General features: G+C 38.0%; 1 protein-coding gene across 1 annotated transcript in view; it reads left to right on the top strand.

Moving 5' to 3' along the window:
• Positions 1–27,976, top strand: part of ARMC3 (armadillo repeat containing 3) — a 114,308-nt gene that overhangs the window by 41,467 nt on the left and 44,865 nt on the right. The window contains exons 8-10 of the mRNA XM_031651932.1: positions 2,779–2,962; positions 16,041–16,193; positions 16,297–16,402. Coding sequence (XP_031507792.1) covers positions 2,779–2,962; positions 16,041–16,193; positions 16,297–16,402 — 443 coding nt within the window. The remainder of the gene's footprint in view (positions 1–2,778; positions 2,963–16,040; positions 16,194–16,296; positions 16,403–27,976) is intronic.

Genomic DNA, 27,976 nt, shown 5'->3' with positions numbered 1-27,976 from the left:
GGTGCTTGACTTTCTTAGATCTGTAAATTAGTGTTTTCTGCCAATCATGGAATTTTTCAGTCATTATGTATGCAAATATTTTTCCTATTCCTTCTTTCCCTCTGGAGCCCAATTACACATATGTTGTCTTGCTTGATATTTTACAAGACTCTAAAGCTTTGCACATTTTTCTTCAATTTTTTGGATTAAATAATGTCTTTTGATCTCTATTCAATTTATCTGATTCTTTTGGCATCTCTAATCTGCTGTTTAGTCCATCTGGTGATTTTTTCTTTCTAGTTTTTATACTTTTCAAGTCTTAAATTTCCATGTTTGAAGTGTCATTTCTCTATTGAGCTTTCCTCTGTGAACATATTTATCATAGCTGCTTTAAAGTCTTTAATTACTTAATCCACCAACATCTGGCCCTATCAGAGTAGATTTCTATTGACTGCCTTTTTTTCTGACTTTGAGTCACACTTTCCTGTTTCTTTTTTGCATGGTTAAGAATGAGCATTGTAGATAATACTTTCTAGTGATTCCAGATTCTGTTGTGCCCATCTGAGGATTGTGGCTATTTTGCTCTAGTAGGTGGTGAACTACACACTTTGTCTCACTAGTGGTACAGCTGGTATCTCTGCTCAGTTGTTATAGTTTCTGGTTGCTGCTGTTTTTAGCCTGACTCCATGGAGGTCTCCCCAGAGCTTCTATAGTTTGGCGGTCACCTGTGGCTCCTCTATCAGTCTCAGGCTCTGACCTCTAACACCTCCGACCAGTAAGGTTTCAGCACTCCGCCAGACGAGCTGCACATGGATTGAGGAATGCACTGTATTTAAAAGCAGTAAATTAATAAATCTCACCTAGCACAGCTCCCTCTTCAAGGATAAGATATAATGTTTTGTAGTCCTTGCCTCTTTATTTTCACCAGGGTTCCTGGGATCTCTTCCATGCATGTATAGTTTAGTGGTCAGTCAGGGGTCTGGGAATTGTTTATACTCAGATTTTGAGTTATACCATATATTAGAGTTCTCTAGAGAAATAGAACCAACATGATGCATGTATATTGTACATGTGCCTGCGTATATGGGTGTATTAGTCCGTTTTTACACTGCTATAAAGAACCACCTGAGACTGGGTTATTTATAAAGAAAAGAGGTTTAATTGATTCACAGATCCTGGTGGCTGAGGAGGCCTCAGGAAACTTATAATCATAGCAGAAGGAGAAACAGGCTCATCTTACATGGCAGCAGATGAGCATGTGAAGGAGGAACTGTCAAACACGTATAAAACCATTAGATCTCATGAGAACTCACTGTCACGAGAACAGCATGGGAGAGCTGCCCCCATGATCCAATCACCTCCCATCAGGTCCCTCCCTTGACACATGGGGATTATGTTAGTTAATTTGCCTGGAGATCACAATTTGAGACGATATTTGGGTTAGGACACAGAGCCAAACCATATCAGTGGGTGTGTGTTGGAGGGGGGTGGGCAGGTAGTTGTTTTAAGGAATTGGCTCATGTGATTTTGGAGGCTTGGCAAGTCCCAAATCCACAGGTTAGACCAGTAGGCTGAAGACCCAGAGAAGTGTTGTAATTTGAGTCCAGGGGTGCTCTACTGGCAGGATTCCCTCTGTGGCCAGGTAGATCAGTCTTTTCTTATTAAGGCCTTCAGCTGATTAGATGAGGTCCACCCACATCATGGAGGGTAATCTGTTTTACTCAACGTCTGTTTTAAACATTAATTTCATATAAAAAGTACTTTCACAAACATCTAGGATAATATTTGGCCAAATAGTTGAGTACTGTGGCCCAGATAAAAATTCATCGCAAGTTTTCTCCTTGTCAATTTGGTACCCATATGCATCTTAAATCATAATCTTCAAATAAAGACAATGATGAGATCATACTTTTACCTAACATGATACAACTATCCTATACACAACCAAATATTTCCCAATGCTTACCCCAGAAGAAGATGCAAAATTCTTAGGTGATGTTTACCCTTCCTGGACCCACAAATCCTGGCTATGGGAGAAACGGCACCATGTGGTAGACACTGATTCAGAGCATATACAGCATTCTGGAGAACCCTGCCCAAGCCCTGCAAGGTATTGCCAACTAGCTGGTGCTGTAACTGAGTCTTCAAAAGGCCATTCTATCAAGCCAGCTGCTTCAGGATGGTGGGCAACATGGTAAAACCAGTGAATTCCATGAACATTGGCCACAATGTATTTGCTGTGAAAGTGAGTTCCTTCCCTTCATGATGGTGGATTATCCTTCCGAACATTTCTCACTTTTGGGATTTCCCCTTTACATTTCTAGCTATTTAGGTAAAACCGCAGTTTTCTATAGCTGTGGGGATTCAGTAGATTTCCTCAGGCAAGATGGCCACACACTCACAATACTTCTCTTACAGTCACAAATTACTTTAAAGTATATATTTTCATCAGCTTCTGTCTTGCTTTTAAAAAAATATTTTCTCCAGATTTCAAAATAGTTTTTTGTGGAAGACTGTATGAGCAACTTCATTGACTACGATTTCTGGAAGTTTCCTCCCTAGCATTACTTTTTATCCATAACACATTTTGGAGTAAGAGAAAGGAGAAAAGACAGGGCACACGGCCAAGAAGAGTGATGTTACTTTGATAAGCAGAACTGCTGTTCCCTGGGGCCTCTGTCACAACAAAATTCATTACATTGTGTTCCGACTGACTTTATTTCCTCTTGTAGTCAAATTCGGGAAATGTACCTTTCTTTTAGTACAACTTTCTAAAGTTGTATTTGCTTTTATTATTAGGAATTGAATGACCTTCATGCAGAAGCACTTGCAGTGATAGCCAATTGCCTTGAAGACATGGATACTATGGTGCTGATTCAGCAGACAGGGGGTCTTAAAAAGCTCCTGTCATTTGCAGAAAACTCTACAATTCCTGATATTCAGAAGAATGCGGCAAAAGCCATTGCTAAAGCAGCTTATGATCGTATGTCTAATTTTATTTTATTTTATTTTATTTTATTTTGAGACAGGGTCTCACTCTATTGCTCAGGCTGGAGAGCAGTGGCATGATCACAGCTGACTGAAGCCTCAAGCTCCCCAGGTTGCAAGTGATTCTGCCACCTCAGCCTTCCTAGTAGCTGGAACCACAGGCGTGCACCACCATGCCTGGCTAATTGTATTTTTTGTAGAGACATGGTTTCACTATGTTGCCTAGGCTAGTCTAGAACTCCTGGGTTCAAGCAATCTGCCCACTTTGACTGAGTTACAGGCATGAGCCACCGCACCCTGCCATGTCTTATTTTATATAAACAAAGCATATATGATTCCTCTTGTCTCAATTTTGATTAGTACTAACAAACCCTAGAGTATTTGTCTGCTTTTAAAAAACCATTTGAGAATGGTGCTATATTTACTACTTAAGTCCAAACTCATCTCACTTCCAATGAGTTAGAGATTTGTCAGGGATATGAAGAACTCAATATGATTTCATTATCCTATTTTTCAAAAAATAATTCATTTCTATATTAAGTTTTAAGCCTTTGTTTTGCTTGAATTTGGAATTATACAGAATGTATGTATTGTTTGTGAACCTGAAAGCATTGAAGAAATCCCCATTCACAATGATATCTATAAAGTAATTTCCAAGTTTCAGCTGGAGTCTAGTAGCACCATGTTACATAGCTGTGAAAAACAATATGCTCATACTATATACATAATACAATTTGCATTTCAGTGACAAGTAGACATAAATCTGTAAAACATGAGAGATTAATTACATCACAAGTACAGAAGATGAAATTATAGTTTTAATTTATGTGTATTTGGAGTCTTTTATCTAATAAAAGATGTGATTTTATTTTTCCCTTTCTGCACCACTACTTTTATAAATGATGACAGCATTGACTATTTTAAGTGATTTATATCTAAACATAGATACTCACATCTGTATATCTATCTATGTGTATACTATGGGAAACACTTCCTTTTCAGCACACACTGGATTTCTTCAAGGCAAAGCTTTAATGCAGTAAGCAAGATTTCACTGTCCAGTATGTAATGTGCATAGAGGGGCCTCATGAGTTACAATATAAATGCCTATTTGAGAGACTGGTTATGAAATCAAGGTTTTTTAATATTGGCAAAAGTTGGTTTATCCAGTATTCTATCAAATGGAACTTAGGCATTATCATAGCTGGTCAGTTCTCTTTTCCTTCTATCCCAGTCCTTAGCTAATTGAGACCCAAAGAGAAGTAAAATGGGGAGACATGGACAAAGTCACACCTAAAATGTTTGCGTATCACAGCATCTCTTTGGAGAGTACTTATATGTATCAAATGTGGCTGGGTCATTCTAAGTCTGTTCTTACTCATTTTGAGGTGGAAGTTTGATGATGCCTACCCATCATGTGCCATAGTACTGGAAAGTATGCTGGACAGAGTTCCTGGTACTAGAGTTCTAGTACTAGTTCCACTACTGGCATTGTAATGACCTACTTAAGTGATTTTGGGTGAGCTACAACTTCTCCAGAACAATGTATATATTCATTTACTCATGATTTCTTATTGAGCCCTCACCCAGAACAGGAAAGTAAACAGGCAATCACAATGCAGTGTTCACAGTGATTAATGATGGAAACACAGGATCACCCAGGAAGGCTCCTGGCACAGATCTGGATCAGAAAAATATTCCTGAAATCAGTGATTAACAAGCTAGGGCCTAGAGTAAATAAGATAAATTGTCTGGTCAAAGAAGGTTCAGACGGGATGGAGGAGGAGAAGTGGTTCTGAGAAAGACCACTGTGTATAAAAGCCAGAGGAGGGACAACATGGTAAGTTCGAGAACCGAAAGCTTTCAGAATGGCTAATGACCAGAATGCCACAGAACACGGAACACTCAGGCTATGCATGTAGTGAGGAGCCCAGTGCTCACGGACATTATTAGCCCAGTTAAGGATTTTGGACTTTATTTTAATGGAAACAAAGAGCCATTGAAGTTACTCAGAGAAGGAAGGGAATATCACAGATTTTCACTTAAGAGAACTCGTGTTGCAAAGTGGAGAAGAGATTGGAAATGTTTAGCACCAGATACAGAAGACCAAAAGGGGGTTGCTGTAGTAACCTGGGTGAGATGTGAAGGTGCCCTGAAACAGAGATGTGGTGTTCGGGATTGGCTCGAGGCACTTTGCAAGGAGAACCACCGGCACATGTGTGAGTATTTTTGAATGACTACGTTAGTTGAAAAAGGAAGAAGGCTACACTAAGGATGAGGCCAAGTTTCTGGCTTAGACAGCTGCAAGTAAAATGGTGCCACTCACAGGAATGGAGAACCCAAGAAGTGGAGCGGTTTTGCTTGAAGAAAAGGAATCAATCCTATTCTTGTTTTTAAAATTGTGGTGAAATATAAATATGAAATTTACCATCTTCATAATTTTTAAGTGTAGAGTTCAGTGGCATTAAATGTATTCACATTTTTGTGGTGCTGTCCATCCATAGAAATCTTTTCATTTAGCAAAACTAAAAGTACACCAATTAAACAATAATACCCACTCCTTCTTCATGCAGACACCTGGCAATCACTATTCTTCGTCTCTATGAATTTGATGACTCTAGATCCCTCATATATGTGGAATCATATAGCATTTGTCCTTTTGCAAATGCATTGCACTTAGCATGATGTCCTCAGGGTTCATTCATGTTGTAGCATGTGTCACAATTTCCTCCCTTAAGGCCGAAGAATATTCCATTGTCTGTAAAGACCACGTTTGGTTTATCCTTTCAACCCTGGATGGACAGTTGGTTGCATCTGCCTTTTGGCTAACATGAATAATGTTGCTAAGAATGTGGGTGTACAGATACCTCTTTGAGTCCCTGATTTCAATTTTTTTGGATATGTACCTAGAAATGGAGTTACTGAGTCATATGGTAATTATATTTTTAGGTTTTTTTTTTTTGGAGACAGTCTCACTCTGTCACCTAGGCTGGAGTGCAATGGTGTGATCTCAGCTCACTGCAACCTCCACCTCCTGGCTTCAAGCGATTCTCCTGCCTCAGTCTCCTGAGGAGCTGGGACTACAGGTGCACACCACCACACCTAGTTAATTTTTGTATTTGTAGTAGAGACATGGTTTCACCATGTTAGCCAAGCTGGTCTCGAACTCCTGACCTCAGGCAATCCACCCGCCTCAGCCTCCCAAAGTGCTGGGATTACAGGTGTGAGCCATCACACCCATTTTCTATTTATAATTTTTTTGAGAAACTGCCACATCTTTTTCTGTAGCAGCTGTACCGTTTAATATTCCCATAACCAATGCACAAGAGTTCCAATTTCTCCACAGCCTGGCCAACACTTGTAATTTTCTGTTTGTTGATAGTAGCCATTCTAATGGGTATGAGGTGCTGTCTCATTGTGCTTTTTATTTGCATGTCCCTAATGATGAGCAACTTCGAGCATCTTTTTTGTGTGCTTATTGGCCACTTGCTTATCTTCTTTGGAGATATCCAAGTCCTTCTCCCATTTTTTGATCGGGTTGTTTTCTTGATGCTGAGTTACACAAGTTCTTCATATATTCTGGATATTAACCCCTTATCAGATATTATTTGAAAATAGTTTCTCCCATTCTATGGGTTGCCTTTTCACTCTGTTGATTGTGTGCTTTGATGCACAAAAGTTTTAAATTGTGATGCAATCCAATGTATCTATTTCATTGCCTATGCTGTTTGCTGTTGGTGTCGTATCCAATAACTCATTACCAAATATCATAAAGCTTTTGCCCTATGTTTTCTTCTAGGAGTTTTGTAGTTGTGGCTCTTACATTTAGGTCTTGATACATTGAGTTTATTTTTATATAGGGTATAAAATTATGGTCCCAGTTCATTCTTTTTCATGTAGATATAAATTTTTCCTAGCATCATTTGTTGAAATTGGTTCTTTATTTGTAATACAAAGGAATTCAAGCAGATGGTCTTTAAATCCTTTCTGGCACTTAATGTTTTCTGATTCTACTTCCTTATGTTAGTTCTAAAATAACTACATTCCAGTTTGAAGTTGTGTCTCCTCAGTCTTTATGTTAGAATCTAATGACTAACTGTATTCACTTCATGTATGTCATCTGTGATTGTATTATGTTCCCTTCAAACATCACTCTTTCAGACCGAAGAATTCAGATCTTGTTTAGTCTCTCTCCATACATGTCCTCAGGCCATCCTGGGATCATTCTCTTACCTCTTCTGGACTTCCTCTTGTTTATTATACCCTCCTTGAGATGTGTTGATAAGTATTATGAAAGCTATAAGTATGCACCATCATTTTATATTACTATAGATAGGTTAATTTATCATTATTTTCCATTTCAGTCTTATGCAGCAAGTATTTTAGTCTCTTAACTACATTAGCATATTGGGCCAATGCTTTGAGGGAAGGACTTGCAGGGAGCCCCCAGATCATCTTTCTCAGTCAGGACCCAGAGCTCAAAGTCCCTCATTTTAGTTTGTAGCATTTTGGGGCTGGGCATGGTGGCTCACACCTGTAATCCTAGCACTTTGGGGGTTTGAGGTGAGAAGATCACTTGACACCAGGAGTTCAAGACCAGCCTAGGCAACGGAGCAAGACCCCCCATCTCTACACAAAATTTTTAAAAAATGAGCCATGCATGGTATTGTGCACCTGTAGTCCCAGCTACTTGGGAGGCTGAGGAAGGAAGATCACTTGAGCCCAGGGGTTTGAGGCTGCAGTGAGATGTGATCATGCTACTTCACTCCAGCCTGGGTAACTGAGCAAGACCCTTAATAATAGTAATAACAATAACAATACATCCTAACATTTTTCATTTGTAGTTAAAAATGCAAACTTTGCTTTGGACTAGTATTGCATTTTCTTTGAGGCCTGGTATAGGATCAATTTGTACAAGTGTTCTATTAAATCTTGGAAAGGCACACTCTGCTTACTATTTAAATAAACATTTATCATATGCATGCTATATGCAAAGTGTTGTTCCAGAAGATAAGGATAAACAATGGATGCAATGAATAAATATTTTCTGAATAGACAAAAAGATATATTTCCTGTAGAAAACGGAGTTTGATTATCTTTTAGTTCAATTTTATAAATTATATTGTACAGTTTTATCCTTATTCTTGTTTTAGCTATATGATCTATCACAGATGAAGAGTAGTATGTTACAAGTTTCCCACTATATTATTTTTATTTTCTCTTGTAATTTTCTCTTGTCACCCAGGCTGGAGTGCGGTGTGGTGATCTTGGCTCACTGCAAGCTCCACCTCCCGGGTTCTCGCCATTCTGCTGCCTCAGCCTTCCTAGTAGCTGGGACTACAGGCACCTGCCACCAAGCCCGGCTAATATTTTGTATTTTTAGTAGAGACGGGGTTTCACCGTGTTAGCCAGGATGGTCTCGATCTCCTGACCTCATGATCCGCCCGCCTCGGCCTCCCAAAGTGCTGGGATTACAGGCGTGAGCCACCGTGATGGGTCTCTGTCTTGTAATTTTATATTAAATAACTTTGCTTTACGTTTTATATCCACTGCTGATTTTTTAATCTCACTTTTATTGCTCTTTAGCTTTTGATCCTAATTTGATATTAAGATTACCATGTATTATCAAACATGGTCTTGGCAGAAAAAAAATTCTAGACGCTCCTGATGGTTTTAAAAGAGACAAACGAAGGAACTACTTTCACAAGTATAATTAGGGTTAAGGGAATAAGCAAGAGATGATGAGGTCCCCAGAGATTAGCAATATTGGGAAACCTTCACTATCACTAGTCCAAAAGGCAAGGCAAAGAAACAGATTTTTATAGCTACTATATTCGCCCTTATTTCTGGCATCATGTTTTATGTTTTATGCTTTCTGCTTTTTTTCTATGCTGTTCATTTCTTTGTATAGATTTTAAAAACCTTCATAAATAGTTATTTTAAAGATAAAGTTACTATAGTTATTTTAGATATTTAGCAGTTTTGCTTCCACAATTCTTTCCCTTTCTGATGTTTCTAAGATCAGTAAGAGGTTATAGATTCCCCTCTCTAATAAGCTTTTTTTTTTTTTTTTTTTTTTTGAGACTGAATCTCACTCTGTCACCCAGACTAGAGTGCAGTGGAGTGATCTCTGGAGTCACTGCAACCTGCGCCTCCTGGGTTCAAGCGATTCTCTTGCCCCAGCCTCCCAAGTAGCTGGGATTATAGGTGCGTGCCATCATGCTTATCTAATTTTTGTATTTTTAGTAGAGACAGTGTTTCACCATGTTGGACAGGCTGGTCTTGAACCCCTGACCTCAACTGATCCACCCGGCCTCCCAAAGTGCTGGGATTACAGGCATGAGCCACCACACCTGGCCAAAGTCTCTCTTTTTTAAGAATCACTTTGTCATTACATTCCATTTTAACCACATTTGTCATTTAGAGTTATATACATATTGAATCTGTTTCAGTGTGTGCTGTCAATTTCTCATAATAAAGCTTACCTATCCTTATGATTTTATTTGATTCATTTCTCAAATTAACCAGAGATTTTTCAGTTAAAATTTTTTATACACAGTTAATTTTTTTTAAGATATATCCAATAGTGATATGCTTTGAGATTTTACCTTACCTGTGAATAGATTTGTTGCCTTCAAACATACATGACAATTTAACTGGGTTTGGAATTGCTGCATCATAATATTTCTGCTTAAATATCTATAGAAGTGATGCTGGGCACAGTGGCTCACACCTGTAATCCCAGCACTTTTGGAGGCCGAGGCAGGTGGATCACCTGAGGTCAGGAGTTCGAGACCAGCCTGGCCCCAACATGACGAAACCCATCTCTACTAAAAATACAAAAAAATTAGCCAGGCATAGTGGCGCGTGCCTGTAATCCCAGCTACTTGGGAGGCTGAGGCAGGAGAATTTCTTGAACCCGGGAGGCAGAGGTTACAGTGAGCCGAGGTCACGCCATCGCACTCCAGCCTGGGCAACAACAGTGCAACTCCATCTCAGAAAAACAAAAAACATATCAATGAAGCTTGCTTTTGTAGTGTTCAAGGCTGATTTCCATTAGTTTTGCATATATGATTTTTTTTCTATATTAAGGTAGAATTTTTTATCCCGAGTTTGAAATTTTTGCCAAAATATGTTTAAGTCCCCTTCTCCACTCTACTACTCAGGCAAGACTTTTGATCTCCGGAGTCACGGTTTTTTCCCTTAATTCAGGAAGCTAGTTTTTTCCATTATACTTTGGATTCTTGCCTTTGTTTCACTTAATCTTTTTTCCCCATGAATACTTATTTTTAGACCATCTCTGTTCTCCTTTCTATGCAGTGTTTCATAATTTTGGTTTTTAAGGCTCGTCATGGAATGCAGAGGACTCTGCCTTGGCCTGGTTTTAATGAATAGATGAAGCCTACAGGGTGCCCTTTGCCTGTCTTCCCATCCATTGAGAGGGCAATGGACTCCTTTAGCCCAATTTTGGATGACGAGGAGACTTTTCCATAATGCAGTATTGCAATGCCAGAGTTCTATCTTCTCCTGATACCACTGGTTTATATAAGAAGAAGGTGATAGAAGTTCACAGCTTTCTAAGGGGCCCTTCATTGTCTGTGGCCTGGGTGACTTGTGGAAATGTGTTTCTTCCTCTCTTCCCCTTGCCCCAGGGTCCTCCTTTTCTCCTTTTCTTATCAACCTCTTTGACATATCAGTCCATTTTCAATAGCCCCATCTCCTCAGCTCATCTCCGTCATTTCACCTGCTGCACCTGACTTCTGTTTCCACCATTCTGCCAAAATAGTCCTTGTAGAATTTGACATTGACCTCTCAACTCCTAAATCCTGCAGAGGCATTTTCAGTCCTTTTTAACTTGACCTCTGGGTGGGAATCCACACTGTTGATTGCCCCCTCTTCCTGTAAACTCCTTTATCCCTTGGTTTCCAAACCGCCCCCCTCTCTGTTTTCCAAATTACCAGACCAACCTTCACCTTTACCAGTTTCCTCAGCTTATTTCAATACTAAACTTGCCTTCTGTTTTCTGTCTTGTTCTCTTGAAAATCTCCCTGAGCACTCTCACTTATGACTAATGTTTCAGCTGCCTCCTTATTTGCTTATGAATCCCAAATCTGTTTCTAATTCTGACCTGTCTTCTGAATTCCTGCTTGTACTTCTGAGAGCTTCCAAGCACATCCAACTATACTGCCCACACTCCACTTTGGGGAGTGTTAAGTTTGAGAATCTGAACAAAGAGTAACCTTCCGAAAATGTAGAAATACACTACATTCTGCATATAATTGCAGGGAGTTCATGGACTGCCTGAAGCCCACCTGTCTTCTGAATCCATGGACCCCAGGTTAATAATGCTTGAGCTAGAATAAGCAGGATCAAATCCAGGCAGCCCCACGTGGCATTAGAGATTCTTCTGTTTTACACAAGCACATGGCCATTGGTTATCAATTTGTTCTTCCTCAGATACTCTCCCTTGTGCTCTGGATTGTATAACTTTGTTAGACCATAATTTTGTACTCATTTGCTCTGGTTTGGGCCTTTTGTCTGGATTCTGGTTTGGGAAATGCTGTTTTGACCTATTGGTATCCATGTTCTTCAAATGGCTAGATTTAGAGGAAATCTCGAATTTTCTGTTAATTTTCAAGGTGTCAATAAAATAACTTGTTTCTCTTTATGTCCTTAAGAAATTAAAAAACCTGCTTCCTCTTGCTTTAATCTAGTATAGCCCACTCTGCTCTACATCTGCTACCAGTTTTCTCACACTAGACTTTCACCTGTTCCCACCACAGTAGATTAAAGCAACAACCTGTGCGTGAACTAAAGTAACCTGACCCTCATTGGAATACTACGCAAGCACAGCACAAAAGTTAACTTCCATTGCTGAGCAGAACCTCCGTTTCCCAGCTCTACCTTAACATCATTCAACCAACTGCCCATCTGTATTACAGTTGGGCTCCTTCACTGTGGTCTTGCAGGTTTCCTCTATTACTATGAAAACTTCCATTTTATAATTCGACTTATTTAACTGGTAATCTTCCTCCATCCCTTCTCACATAGCCTCCTTCTTAAATTGTTTTCATCGCTGGCAACTCTACAAAAACTGAAAAAGTATGCCAGGTGGGTCTTCAAATTCAGTGAATGCAAAAGTGGTTTAATTTTCTTATAGCCTAGGAGATATCTGGTCTGAAAGCTTGATACTTGGAACCTCTAGAAAGATAGATGATTCCACGAAGATTCAAACTTTCTCTGTGTTCACATATCCCAATAAATTATTACAAGTGAACGCTCTTCTGATTGGAAGTGCCGAGTTTTGTGAAAATCTGTCCATTCCAGAAGCAGAATTTCCCCCAAGGACTCTGATCTGCCTTAGCCATGACATTTTTGGGCAGTACTGCCTACTTCTGACCAGAACACAATATTAGGGCAGAACTAGTATCTTTGAGGCCAGTGCTGGAAGATAGGTTAAATCTTTTTCACTGCCTAATTATTCTGTATTTTGGTTGATTTATTTACCTCTTAACTCTTATTATCTAGCCAGATCTACCATATCCACCTTTTCCTCCTGCCTGGATTCTAGATTCTGCCATCTTCTCAGGTGCTACCTGTATTTCTTGTTGTATTAGTCTGTTCTTACACTGCTATGAAGAAATAGTTGAGACTGGGTAATTTATAAAGGAAAAAGGTTTAATTGACTCACAGTTCTGTGGGTTGGGGAGGCCTCAGGAAACTGACAATCATGGCAGTAAACACCTCTTTGCAGGTCAGCAGGAGAGAGACTGAATGCCCAGCAAAGTGGCGGGGAAGCCCCTTATAAAACCATCAGATCTCGTGAGAACTAACTCACCATCAGGAGAACAGGATGGAGGAAACTGCCCCACGTGATTCAATTATCTCCACCTGGTCCCTCCCACAATATGTGGGGATTATAAGAACTACAATTGAAGATGAGATTTGTTTGGGGACACAGTCAAACCTTATCATTTGTCTACTATGTATATCAACTCTTGCCTGCCTTGACCTCTATCTGCTAGACCCAGCCAGCTTAACTAGATATGTCTTATTTTATATTAGTCACAGTGGCAAACTCTTAAAAACTTAACAATGAATAAGAAAGCTATCTCCTAATATTCTTGTATTGAAAGCATATAATCATGAAGAAGTTTAAAAAATTTCCCACAGTTAGAAAACTCCATTTATACATAGATTTTGACAAAATTGCTCCGTATTCTGTTATTAAAACAATGTAACTATCAATAGCAATTTATATACTTATTTTTACTTTCCATCATCATAAGAATATTTTTTTAGACAAGGTCATGCATTGTCATTGTATGTCAGAAACACAATTGAAATATCCAAACCCGTAAACACACTTTATTTAAGTTTCGTTTGTTGAGTAAAGTTTTAACATGCATCTCAACTGTGGAAAGCCCAAATCAATATGCCTTTGACCTGGTACCAGTAGGAGGAAGGTGTTAATTGCCGTGTTGCCATGAGGTTTATGAACTGGCATTAACATCTCAGCAGGAGCAAAAGTGGCACAATAGCAACTTCTGAGAATGGATGAAGGAAAGCATCATTACATAGGGATTTGTTTCCAGTAAGAAAACGTTATGCGTTTTATTTTAGGGATACTGAACAAACATTATTTTTAAAGAACATTATGCTACTAGTAGCATAAATATCTTGCCATCTTTATGATCTGTGCAATTAAAACACAAATACTTCTTGGTGTAGCAAGTCAAGGAAAGTATTTAGTTAATATGTTAATTCATCTTTTAAATCTATTATAGCCACGCTGCAGTCAGCATTTTTAAGGTTTAGTGAACACAGCTGCATTTTGAGAACACTCCCAGCAAGGTTGAGAAATTAATTGCCCTCAGTATCTATTTAGATTATTTTTAAAAATCTTTTCAATAATTGTAAATATACTGTTTTCTGAATGTAACAACTACATACTCCAAAGTTCGTTTTTTCAAATTAATCATTTTGGCCAATTTTCCTGATAGAATCCATGCTGAGACGGTTTTATTTAGAAAATTTGGTTTAGAGCCATCGGGGAAATCTTAATGAGAAATCTAAGCATTTTAGGTCAGAGACTCTGGAAAAGTTTTGGATATTACTTATTCAGAGAAAATTGGTAAGAACTGTGTATATTTAAAACATTTTCAGAGCCACATACTTTAGAGTTAAGTATTAACTGAAACTTTTTTATGAAAAATAGTTATGGCCTGCCTGAATTCTAATAGTAAATCAAAGGAAGGAACCAAGAGATTAAAATGATAGGACTACAGGATATGGTTCATGATTGGTTTAAAGTGAATGAGCAGGAGCGTTAATAAGTTAGCCTATTCCAGTTATTGCCAGATTGCTTAATATATATTTGTGTATCAGGTGAACAAAGGCCAAAAGTATTTGCAAATATGCTGCCATCTAAATGTGATACTGCTTCTGTGAAAAAGGATGGTTTTTTTGAGTCATCATTGAAGGAAGGGATAAATCATAACTTCACAATGGAAACCTAACTGATGTTAATTTCTGAAAATATTTCTGAAAAAAAAACCAAGTTAATTAACATACCTGTAAGTAATGAACCAGTTCTACATGTAAATATTGTAATCTAAATTATTATCAGCATTTTTTGCAAAGATTCTTATTCTAATAGAATATTCTTTTATATATCTTGAGTGCATATCACACATTCTTCCATTTTAATCACAAAAATAGAATTTATAAAGGTTAATTTTATAAACTTTACAAAGGGTACTCATAAATAATCAAGTCAATGACAATTTTTTGAAGGAAACAAATTATTTAGCAAGGAATTATTTGTAGGTTGTTTCTTTTTGTACTAGTCTCTGGTACCTCTTTATTTCATCAAAACAGTTTGATTTAATATATTTTTTCTAGAACATACTTTAATAAAGAGGAACTTCTTTAGAATCAGCTAGAACATTAAAAAATTAGAACTAATAGAACACAAAACAAAAAATTATTTTAATGTTCTCATTTAGCTTAATGCAGTATTTAAATTAGTATAGTAATGAGATTGTTATTTATTAAAAAATCAAACGAAACCAAGAGAAAACAATGTTTAGGGAACAAAAGAGCATTAAAAATACTTTGGTTTCAAACTCAGTGTTTTAAATGGGATGAATATAATGGTATGTACTTAGACATAACTTTATTTAATTAAATATAATAATAATAATAATTATTATTTTTTGAGACAGAGTCTTGCTCTGTCACCCAGGCTGGAGTGTAGTGGTGCGATCTCAGCTCACTGCAAGCTCCGCCTTGCGGGTTCACGCCATTCTCCTGCCTCAGCCTCCCGAGTAGCTGGGACTACAGGCGCCCACCACCACGACTGGCTACGTTTTTGTATTTTTTAGTAGAGACGGTGTTCACCGTGTTAGCCAGGGTGGTCTCGATCTCCTGACCTCGTGATCCGCCTGCCTCGGCCTCCCAAAGTGGAATTAAATAATTATTTTAATGTTTGCTACTTAAGTATGTATTGTCGTTTGAGAAAAAAATGATGGTTGTATTTTGATATAAGACTATAAATCTCTTAAGACTTGGATCATACTTTACAACTCATTTTTACTTTCTTCTCTCCTCTGCTCTTCTCCTGAAGGTTGTAAGCATCCAGCTCACCAGTTTGCACATCTTAGGCATTCTTCCAATATTGGGTTTTACATTTAAAAGAACCATCAAATAAACTGGATTTTGTCCTTAGTGAACAAATAGCCTGTGTGAACACTGGGTACCAGGTCAGGTACATGACGGGTGTTAAATCAGTGCTTTCTAAATCCAAAAACTTGCCTTTTTCCTAGTATAGAATTTCCTTGGCCCTAATATTGATCTCATACAAGGGAACAGGAAAAAAATCCGTGATTCATTTTGCATAATTAGTGTATTCTAAAGTTAAGTCGTTGTAGATTTTGTCTAGTTTAGACTCTGGTACTAAAACTAGCAAATGGTTTGAATTCCTATTAGACTTTGGATGGAAAAGTAATAATACTTCACAGTTTTTGCATTAAAATTCTGATTTTTTTTTTTTTCTCTTTGGTGTATGAAAGCTGAAAATAGAAAACTTTTTCACGAACAAGAGGTTGAAAAGTGCCTTGTAGCCCTTTTGGGTTCGGAAAACGATGGAACTAAAATTGCTGCTTCCCAAGCTATTTCAGCAATGTGTGAGAATTCAGGCAGCAAAGATTTTTTCAATAATCAGGGTAAGCCAACTGGAAACAAGTCTTTTGAGCATTTTTAGGTTACCATATTCTAGTGCACATGGGCATTTTAAAAGTCACATTTTTTACCTTTCTCTTTCTGTAGGGATTCCACAGTTAATTCAGTTGCTAAAAAGTGACAATGAAGAGGTACAGGAAGCGGCAGCTCTAGCCCTGGCAAACCTAACCACTTGCAACTCTGCTAATGCAAAGTAAGTTCAGAGATCCTCACCCAACACTGACTTGTGGAACAATTCACAGTTCAAGATGTTCTCATGCTAAATTATTGACTTTCACGATAGTCTGTGAATTGCTTCAGATGATCTATCTTGGGGTTATTCTTCAGAATCCCTTATGAAAATAGAATCATCAGATGGGCCTGTTTTCCACAAATATTACAAAATCTTAACTGTTTCTGAGTTTGTTGGGAAAATGTGCAGGCCATTTGATTTCAGGGACCAGGAGGACTCTTGCAGAAGCTTCTACAAATAAGACTGAATAATGCTGGAAATGTTAAAGACAAGATCGGATGAGCATTTGATAAATCTGGAAAAATGCTTAAAGATCCATCTTAAAAGGGTATAAACATTAGATAATATAGAAACATTTAAAAGGTCAGTGGCTCACACCTGTAATCTCAGCACTTTGGGAGACTGAGCCGGGTGGATCATTTGAGGTCGGGAGTTCAAGACTAGCCTGGCCAACATGGTGAAGCCCTGTCTGTACTAAAAATACAAAAAATTAGCTGGGCGTGGTGGCAGGCGCCTGTAATCCCAGCTATTGAGGAGGCTGAGGCAGGAGAATCGCTTGAACTCGGGACGTGGAGGTGGCAGTGAGCCGAGATCGTGCCATTGCACTCCAGCCTGGGCCACAGAGCGAGGCTCCACTTCAAACAAACAAACAAACGAACAAATAAACAAACCAAAGCATATTATGAGCAAATACTGTGAAGAAAAGTTAAGGAATAGGAATGCCTTGTGTATCCCAAGCACTCTGGTATGTAATTTATACTCATTTTTAAAATTATCAGAATAATCTGCCAGCAGTTGAGGAAACTGAGACTTTTCAAGCTTACTTAATTTTCCTGGGTATGCATTTTTATCAAAATAGCTGAGCTGGAAATCAATGCAGGTCTGTCAGACTCCAAAGTCTGTTCTTTCCTCTATAGGAGATAAAGACCACCTTATAAAACAGTAAGAATTTCTTGAAGACAACTTCCATAAATAAAATAATTATTTGCCTTCCCTCCAACTCATTTGGTATGTTAGTTAGCTTTCATTTATTATTGCTTTGTGATATCGTGGCTAAAATTATCCTTTTCTAACTTGAAATAAATCTCCCTCGGCCTCCATCACATACTTAATAGTTCTTAGCCTTTCTTTCCCTTTCTGTTCTCCCACACAAATATTTTATAAGATCCTAATGGAATGACTGCAAATCTAACGGCCTGATAAAAACATCACAGAAATGCATAAGTGTCAAAACAAAACTGTGTTCCTTTAATAGCTACAATCTTTGACATAGTAATTTCCTAAATTAAGGGTCATCATTATCTCTATGAAAGCACATACACTTCTGGAATATTGAGTCCTTGTAAGTAGCAATTTGAAAATAGCGTATTCAGTGATTTTTCCGGTATGGTTGCGCGGTGCAAAAAAATCTTATCAGAGACACTAAACTATTTCTCTCTCCAGTCCATTTAGATTTGTATGCGATCTAGAATACTTTAACAGGCCTCCAGAGCATATAGGTGTCTTGATTTGATGTGAGTTTGCCTGGCTTATATTTTTTGTTTTATTTTACATAAAATCATAGAAAATTAGGATAGTAAGTAGTTCTAAAAGGGGCTGCCTTCAGATTTGCTCTCTCAGTTTAATTATCTGTTTTACAGATTTTTGTCATCTAACTCATAGTTCCATTTTGTTACCATAGAAAGGTCAGTCAGGACTAAATGATGCCGGACTTCTCTAGTACTGTCAACTTTATTTACATAATTTAACTTTATTCTTTGTAAATTTTTAATTGCAGTTATTTCTTTAACCTATTATATACTGTCCATTCTGTTTTATTTTTTTTTAATTTTGTGTTTTGTAAGGGAAAAGGGACATGAATGAAAGTGGCTTTCTGAATGTTCCTTGAGGTCTGTATAATTTTTACTTGGGATTTTCTGAGCTAAAAAAATATTGAAGATGAATACTTTTGAAGAGGATGTGGAATCAAATTTGACAGATTTATGCCAAATGCTGAAGACTGAAGTTGCAAAAGATTCTAGAGTCAATCAAAAGGAATGAACACGAATAAGCCACATAGTCCTTCTAGAAGCCTCCTTGAGTTTAATTAGTAATGCCAAATATAACAGAAGTGACAACAAATGTGATTGGTTATTTTTAATAAAATAATTTTCTTTATTTTATTTTATTTTATTTTTATTATTATACTTTAAGTTCTAGGGTACATGTGCATAACATGCAGGTTTGTTACATATGTATACTTGTGCCATGTTGCTGTGCTGCACCTTATCAACTCGCCAGCACCTATCAACTCGTCATTTACATCAGGTATAACTCCCAATGCAATCCCTCTCCCTCTCCTCCCTCTCTCACCATGATAGGCCCCGTGTGATGTTCTCTTCCGAAGTCCAAGTGATTCATTGTTCAGTTCCCACCTAAGGAGTGAGAATACGCGGTGTTTGGTTTTCTGTTCTTGTGATAGTTTGCTAAGAATGATGGTTTCCAGCTGCACCATGTCCCTACAAAGGACAATGGGGAACTCATCCTTTTGATGGCTGCATAGTATTCTATGTAGGTATGTGCCACATTTTTCTAACCCAGCCCCGGCTACTGATGGACATTTGGGTTGATTCCAAGTCTTTGTTATTGTGAATAGTGCCGCAATAAACATAATGCGTATGTGTCTTTATAGCAGCATGATTTATAATCCTTTGGGTATATACCCAGTAATGGGATGGCTGGGTCATATGGTACATCTAGTTCTAGATCCTTGAGGAATTGCCATAATTGTTTTCCATAATGGTTGAACTAGTTTACAATCCCACCAACAGTGTAAAAGTGTTCCTATTTCTCCACATCCTCTCCAGCACCTGTTGTTTCCTGACATTTTAATGATCGCCATTCTAACTGGTGTGAGATGGTATCTCATTGTGGTTTTGATTTGCATTTCTGATGGCCAGTGATGATGAGCATTTTCACGTGTCTGTTGGCTGTATGATCGTCTTCTTTGAAATGTCTGTTCATATCCTGCCCACTTTTGATGGGGTTGTTTTTTCTTGTAAATTTATTTGAGTTCTTGTAGGTTCTGATATTAGCTCCTTTGTCAGATGAGTAGATTGCAAAAATTTTCTCCCATTCTGTAGGTTGCCTGTTCACTCTGATGGTAGTTTCTTTTGCTGTGCAGAAGCTCTTTAGTTTAATTAGATCCCATTTGTCAATTTTGGCTTTAATAAAATAATTTTCTACTCAGATCGTCTTTTAAAAATTGTCTTTTAAAAATTAAACTCAGCATTGGTGAGTATTTCTGGCATCACTTTTAGTAGCTGTCCATTCAATCATCTCTGCAGGAAGCATCGTGGCTTTGCTGCTGGGGTGGTTGGAATCAAGATTTTCTAATTATTTTTCTGTCACACATAAGTAGTATAGGAGGCAAGAACCCAGAGTTAACTTCCTCCAGGTGCACTTGGTAGCTCTTTGAATATTTGATCATTGCTATCCTAATTTTTAAAAATGCACGTAAGCATTGCAAATACCAATTTTGTGTATGTTAAAATGTAACCCTTCTCCTACAGCCCTTCTCCTACACGCATATCTTAATGTGCCTAAAATGAATTTTTAAACTCTAATTCTTAGACTCAGGGCATCTTCTGGAATTGGAGGCTCATTTTATGCATTGAGTAATCGCTGGTGTTGTCATGGTAACATATAATGTTGGTGCAATTTCCTTTATGTAATAGATTTTTGCTTGGAAAATTGTGGGTAGATCAAAATTTTCTAAATTAAATAATCAACCCAGGGAAGGAGAAATGTACTTTGTGGCAACCCTTTTTGTAAAAATAACAAATGCCTTTTTTTAATTAAAATCTTTTTATAATCCAAAAATTGAATTTTATAATCTTTATGTAAATTAATTTATAGTCTAATGTATCTGATTTCAGATTTTCACACATCTTGCTTTCTCATAACAAGAAAATACACTCAAATGTAATAAGATAGTATGATGATGAGCAATTTTAGTAGCAATCATAAATAAATAATCAGACCATTCATAGCCCTATGTAGAAGATTTTCAACTTTATTAAAGTAATCTGATCATCACCTTAATTCATGCCAAAAGATCTTACCTATTTGGTATTCTTTATGAATGAGGTTTCCTAGATACTCAAGTTTAGTGGGTTTTTAAAAATTTACTTTTTTAATCCAAAAAAACTTTTAAAAATTTGTGATAAGTTTGAATTTAAATCTTCTAAAATCCTTCCTTCTCAACCTTCTTTTTTTTTTTTTTTTTCCAGATAGGATCTCACTCTATTGCTCAGGCTGAAGTGCAATGGTGCAATCGTAGCTCACTGCAGCCTAAATCTCCTGGGCTCTAGCGATCCTCCTGCCTCAGCCTTGCAAGTAGCTGAGATTACAGGCATGCACCATCCCACCCAGTTAATTTTTCTTTTTTTTTTTTTTTTTTTAGAGATGGGGTCTTACCATGTTGCCCACGCTGGTCTCTCAAACTCCTGAGCTCAAGCAATCCTCCTACCTTGGCGTCCCAAACTGCTGGGATTACAGGTTTGAGCCTCTGCACTGAGCTCCCTCTCAGCCTTTTGAACTGATTACGCTGTTATTGAACTTTGGTGGGGAAAGTTATGGTTGCCATTTTGACTAAGTGGCTGCCATGTGACCCTTGGCGGCGTTCTCATGGCCCCTCGGGGAAGGGGGTCGCTTGTCCCACTCACTGGGTATAAATTCGGGGGGACAGCTCCTTTGACCTTCGATGCATTTTGCTGATTCCTTATCAAGCTTCTGAGAGCTGTCAGTTTTTCATTTTCGCTGCTATCAGTGGATCTGACTGGCAGAGCTCTAACTTCCTCCCTGCCAGAGTTCCTTTCAAATCCTTTCTGTCCATGAAAAGCTTGGATACCAGCTTTATCAAATTTTACATAAAAGCCATACAGGAGGGCCTGATGCCTCTTCTGTAAGTACATCGTCTTTGCTTCTCAGAGGCCATTCCCCACCCCGACAGATAATTCTCATGTTGTGGTTATGTGAAATTTCCAGATATTTGAGTTATGGATATGTGAGATGGTAGTTTAAAAGTTATTAACAAAAGGAATCCTTTTACTTACAAATGGGCTAATGTTGTAGAATAAAACAGACATAAAATATATCCTGGAAGTCACTTCCGCTTCCAGGAGTGTTTTGCCTTAGGTCTTTGTAGTGACACCCTCTTGCCTGGAAAATCTCTTCCCAGGCAGCCTGTGGTTCCCTCCCTCACCCCGTTTACATCTCTGTTACAATGTCACCTTGGTGAAGCGACTTAGCATTACCACGTGGCTTAAGATAGCACCCCACACATGCATATTCTCAACACTCCTTCCCTGCTGCCCTTTTCACATACTCTTATCATTTTCTAACATAGCAGGTAACTCACCTAGTACACTTATCATCATTTATTTTCTGTACCACCCACCTCCCTGCACCGTCCGCCCCCACCCCCACACACACACCAACCACTAGCATCCATGAAGGGAGCAGCCTTCATCTATTTAATTCACTGATGCATCCCAAGCATCTAGAACAGTGTCCATCCCGTAGTAAGTATTTGAAGGAAAATAGGCTTACATCAAAAATAAAACCAAAAAATGACCAGGCAAAGGTGGTTCACATCTGTAATCCCAGCACTTTGGAAAGCCAAGGCGGGTGGATCACTTGAGGTCAGGGGTGCAAGACCAGCCTGGCCAACATAGTGAAACCCCATCTCTACTAAAAATACAAAAATTAGCCAGGTGTGGTGGTGCATACCTGGAATCCCAGCTACTTGGGAGGCTGAGGCATGAGAGTCGCTTGAACACTGTAGGCAGAGGTTGCAGTGAGCCGAGGTCACGCCCCTTCACTCCAGCCCGGGTGACAGAGTGAGACTCCATCTTTAAAAACAAAACAAAACAAAACAAAAACAAACAAACAAAAAAATGAAAACAAAACCCCCAACAGTAAAAGGACAGTGAGGAAAACAAAGTGTATTTGACAAAGTCTGTTGTCAAACAATCAATAATGGCCATTACTTAAAACAGAAAGCAATCATCAGGGTTGTTTTCTTTGTTTTTATATAACTTGGAAAACAGAAGCAACAGTGGAGGCTTCCCTGTAAGAGCCTTCTATTGATACTTCTAATTCTTTATTATCTACAGAATAAAGATTACTTAAAGTGGGTAAAAATATGAAAAGACAATGAATAAGAATAAAAATAACTGTGCCTTTTATAAAGGCATAGTAAAAGGAGACAAGAACAGCCAGATTCACTTATTAGCAGTGAAAGGAGACAGCAAAGTAAAACTATTTTTAAGTGAATAAATAAAAGGTGAGAAGGCTAAAACAATGCCCGTAGAAAGGAACAGATAAAAATGGAAACTGAGAAGCAATAGTGAATTTTATAGAAAAATGTAACCCATTTAGTTGGTTTGGACACATAGCCTTTCTTGGTATACTGCTAATCTCTTTGACAGTTATCAATTTGTAATGCCTTTTGGAAATGAGAAAATTGTTTATTTTTGACATAGGAAATATTATTTTCAGCTAAATTTCATGTTATATTTATCCTGTATGCTTCTACCTAATTAATCATATCAAAGTTCCAGATTATTTATGCAAGTACTGAGAGAATTATTCTCCGAGGAGCAGACCCTACATATTAAAAGAATGTTTTAAACTATTAATTTATAACATCACTGCCATCTGTTGGATCTGATCAGAATTAGAGTTTAAGTTATTCCAAGAAGAAAAAGGGTTCAGTGTTTTTCACTTCCCTTTGGCAATGCTAACTAAATTTGGCCACTGGTAAACCATGAAAAAATTAGAATAAATGTTCAGAACTAAAAAAGATTAGTATAAATGTTGGCTAGATAGTTTTCAAAAGATGCAATTATCTTAGGAAATAAAATGCAATTAACAAAATAAAAATATAAACAGTAATAACTACAATTATTTTAATACCTATAGAAAAGTGAGAACTGACGTTTTGTTACAGTAAATGCATAATCATAAGTCCCTTGCTTACATATAGATCACATTAACCCTGATTCTTCATAATTATTCCATGCTATCCCCACGAAGAACTGAGTTATTTCCCTAAATCTTAGAGACCCTTTTCTTTCCATTTCTTTGCTTTTTATTTTTTAATTTTTGTACCTCTTTTGACTTTCCATGACAGCAGTGACCCAAGAAGGTTCTAAATGTTAGCACATAGATGGTGACTAAAAAAATTAATTGATTGATTACTGGCCCATTGCCAGCTTCTACAATACCAGAGACACAAAGCTCTTCCCCAGAAACTGTCTTGCTATTGTTTTCCCTGTGGTCAGGACCGCACAAGGGAATATGAAATTGTAAGCAGCACACTCCAAAGGGACTCCACAAACAGATAGAATGCCCCCAAATTATATGGATGTGCATTTGAGCGCTTTGGAAACCTTAGAATGTCCTCGTTATATATGGATGACTTGTCATTTTGTATTCTCAGTATTAAACATTCTCTTCGCTAACATAGAAATAAAGCATTGACTAATTTTAATACTTATTAGAATTATTCATGGAGTATCATGCCCAAGAATGCCATGCAATTCGTAGAGAAAACTTTAGAACATATGCCACATACAGAACTTCACACAGGGTTTCAAGAAAAGTCAATACTTCATCTAGTGCTTCAAGAAAAATCAGTGCTGCATTTACTCACAGTGACCAAAGTCCTTACCAGTCATTTCAGTATTGTCAGGGAGGGGCATGATCTGAAGTGATTTCCTGGAATGTTAAATTTCTCCAGCAGAAATAGAACGCACTTTTCAAACCTTTTGAAAAATCTCTCTCCCATTCAGTAAAGTTGGCGGGAAGGTAATGTATTTGTGTATTTATTGTTACCATTTCTTTTATTCTATTGATTTTAGGCTAATGGTTATTCCTTAGAATTGCCTATATTTCATGGTGGAATGAAGGCTGAGTGCAGGGAATGACGATGGCCATTTTGAAGGGGGGAAAAGCTCTTAAAGTTAACAAAATACAAACCACAAGTTTCACTTTTCCTTCTCCATCCCTGTACAGGAAGAGATGAAATAGCTAGACATGTGTCCCATCACCCTTTGAAAAACAAATATTAACACCCTCTTCTTAGAGCACACTTCTTGGCCAGTTACACAGACCCACTTACATAAGTAGTCCTGTCATTTAGAATACATTTTACTAAAGAAGCATTGGCCATAGAGATAATCCACAGTGATTTACAAAATTAAAACGTAGTCCCATGAAAAATGCAAGTTCATGTTGTAGACTTGATGTACAGGCTGCACTTAATGTTGCTGAGGTTGTACAGCTATTGTCTTTGTTGCACAGGGTTTTTCGTTTTCGGAGAGTTCCATTTTCCCTGCTGACAACGCAAGGAACTGCGTCTTCATACTGACCCCTAGTGGCCATTTGGGAGGATGTTGGGGGAGGGGCAAAAAAGGTAATGGAAGGACTGCTCTGTAGTTTAATGAAACGTACGTTAATTTAATTTGAAACACTCTCCAGTGTACCTGAGATAATATTTTCAAAACATTTTTAAAAGATTCCGATCTGAAAATCATTTCAACATGGTGCTTTTAGAGATAATATTCCGCTGCTAAACGTGTGTTTAACAGATGCTTGTGTTTGACTTTGTCCCCTATTAAGGTGTAGTCATTTACAAATGTTTTGACGCATTCGTTGTACCGGTAGCTGGACATCTTCTGTGCTATATAACCAGATAGGATAAATGTAATACTCTTGGACAATATAACGTAAGAAATCTCATTGCTATTATGGTTACTCTAGAGTTGATTTTTTGCCCTTGACTTTATATAATAGATTTTGTTTTACATTCTTATTTATATCACTTTGTTGCAAAATTCTAGATCATTTGAACTAGAATACTCACAATATGAGTATCTTGCAAGATAACATAGCTAATTTCATACCTTTTTAGGAGGTTTTGTTTTGTATTAAGGATGACCTCTGGAAGAACGTATTTAGCATGTTACCTTAAAAATCCTCTGGAATTAATAGATAAAATAAATGGGAGAAGTCCTCATGGTAAAGCTGAGAATGATTCTTGCATTATTTCCGTCCAAGTTTACTGAGTGGATGCTTTTCACTTCCGCCCCTTAGAGCCTAGGTTCCTCCCTGTCTGATGGAATCTTTTTTTTTTTTTTTTTTTTTTTTTTTTGAGACGGAGTGTCACTCTGTCGCCCAGGCTGGAATGCAGTGGTGTGATCTCTGCTCACTGCAAGCTCCGCATCCTGGGTTCATGCCATTCTCCTGCCTCAGCCTCCGGAGTAGCTGGGACGATTGAATCTTATTCTAAACATTGGTTATACTGGATTGGAAAATTCATACTGAATTTGGAAAACACAGAATGAAAAGCTGAATTTTGCAATAGAACAAGTGGATTCCCCATCCCCATTTCATGTCAGTGGATGCCCACCTGACCTTAACCGACAGTTTGAATTTGATTAGCTACTGATTTTGGGAGGCCAAATGAATCCCATAAAATGTTCAATTAGAAAATTATCCATGCTACTTTTATTACCTACAGCGCAGAGACTGATATTTGCATAACCTCTTTTTAAAGTTGCTAGTACTTTCTTTCAGATTTCATTTCGAACATTACTGATTTTCAGAGGAAATCTTTATATTATGTGATTCCCCCCTTTCAATTTGAAGCATACTTAAACCTATATAAGTTTATTTTTACCAACCCTTGACTTTTTATGTTAATCATTTCTCTTGATTTTTCTTCACTCTGGAAATGGTCCTTACCGCTCATTGATTACACTTGAGTGGAAAGGCTTGAGTAGGATTCCTGAGGAAACTGCCCCAGCTCCAGCCCTGCAGGTGTAGGAGATTTGGCTGTTTAGCTAAAAATTGTCTGAAAATGAAATTTTCCTGCACACACACACGTTTTGCAATATGATGTTACGTTTACATGATCTGAAACTCTCTACCCCTGTGGCTCACTGAATGTTAAGAGGAGGAGGAGGAGGATGTTGAAAGCTGGTAGTTATGCGCCACGTATTGAGCTAAGTCCTTGAGTGGAATATATCATTAAATCCCAGAGCGGTCCTATGGGGGAAGGAATATTATCGTCATGCCCATTTTGCAGATGAGGAAACCAAGGCCCGGTGCTTACTCACAGTTCACAGAGATGGTCTGTTCTGTAGATCCCCAGGGAGCTGGTAGGAACTGAACCTCTTACTCTCCACCCTGGCAACTTTTATCTCATTCTTTCCTCATCAATGCCTCCAGCACCCTTAACTTCTCCACATTTTCCCCACCAGAAATTTCCCTTGTGCTGAAATTCATGATCTCTTTGAATTCCTCCAGACTAAATGGCCAGCACTCCTTGTACTCACTCCAGTAGGCACCTTTGGAGTCGTCTTTCATCCCTTCCTTTCCCTTTCTCTTTGCTTCCGACCCTCCCTCCACCTTTTTCCCCTGGGTTCCTTTCCCCAGTCTCCCCTCTCCTCCTCTCTGCTTCCTCTGCCTCCTCTTCTTCCTTATTTTCCATTCCCTAAGGAATAACGTCCTAAAGCAAGGAAATTCTGTTGGTTTTTGTTTTCTTGAAAATACTATATTTTTTAAAGCTTAAGAGGTTGGAAAATGTAAAAAGTAATAAATTAAAGATCAGAAAACCATGTGTGTGTTTTTCCCCGGTCTCTGTTGATTAACTTACTTTTGGGCAAGTTTTAGTCTCTCTGCATCCTGTCTTTTTAAACTATGAAACAAATGATCTACTGTATTTTGTGCATGGAAGCAATCGCCCCCTAACCGTATCGCGGGGAGTCTGGAATCCAGCTTCCACTGGGGGCCAGATGTGATTCATCTTTATAGCTGTTATCATTTCATCCCTAAAGGTAGGGAACTTACCACCTTGAGTGTAGGGTTTTTTTTGTTTTTTTTTGTTTTGGTTTGGTTTGGTTTTGAGGGTTTTTTGGTAATGATTCTACCATTATCTAGGTATTCTTTACCTGCTGCGCACTGTGCTAGGCTCTTGGGTACCATAGGAAAGGAACGCATCAGGCCTACATTTCAGTCAGGGAGGTCAGCAGTACATGAGTAATTTTAAAAAGATAATTGCAGAACGATTACAGTATAGGTAAACTTAAAACAGCATAATGTGGAGAGAGGACCATGGCCCCGGGTTAGGAAAGGGGCCTAGAGAATGATACATGGCTTGTCAAGGAAGGACTCTCTGAAGAAGTGACATCTGAGCTGCTCAGAATAAACCAGTCCTGGCAAGCGCAGGGATTTTTGTTTGTTTGTTTGTTTGTTTGTTGTCGCACTAGAGCATTCGGCGTCCTTATAATTTAGTTAAGAATATCAACAACATGGTATCTCTAATTACTTTGGGACTGTATCCCTTGTCATTGACAGATATGTAAACAGGCTGATTTCCAGGCTAAACAGAAACATTTGGTAGCTGCAAAAGTCATTTATTATGAATATCCTAACTCCTTGACCATCATTCCTATTTTATTAGGAGACAAGTCAGCCATGCAAAAG

This window comes from Papio anubis, chromosome 11 (genome assembly GCF_008728515.1).
Source record: "Papio anubis isolate 15944 chromosome 11, Panubis1.0, whole genome shotgun sequence".
Lineage (NCBI taxonomy): Eukaryota > Metazoa > Chordata > Mammalia > Primates > Cercopithecidae > Papio > Papio anubis.
The sequence above is the reverse complement of the archived record's forward strand: the minus strand, read 5'-3'. Positions and strand labels throughout refer to the sequence as shown.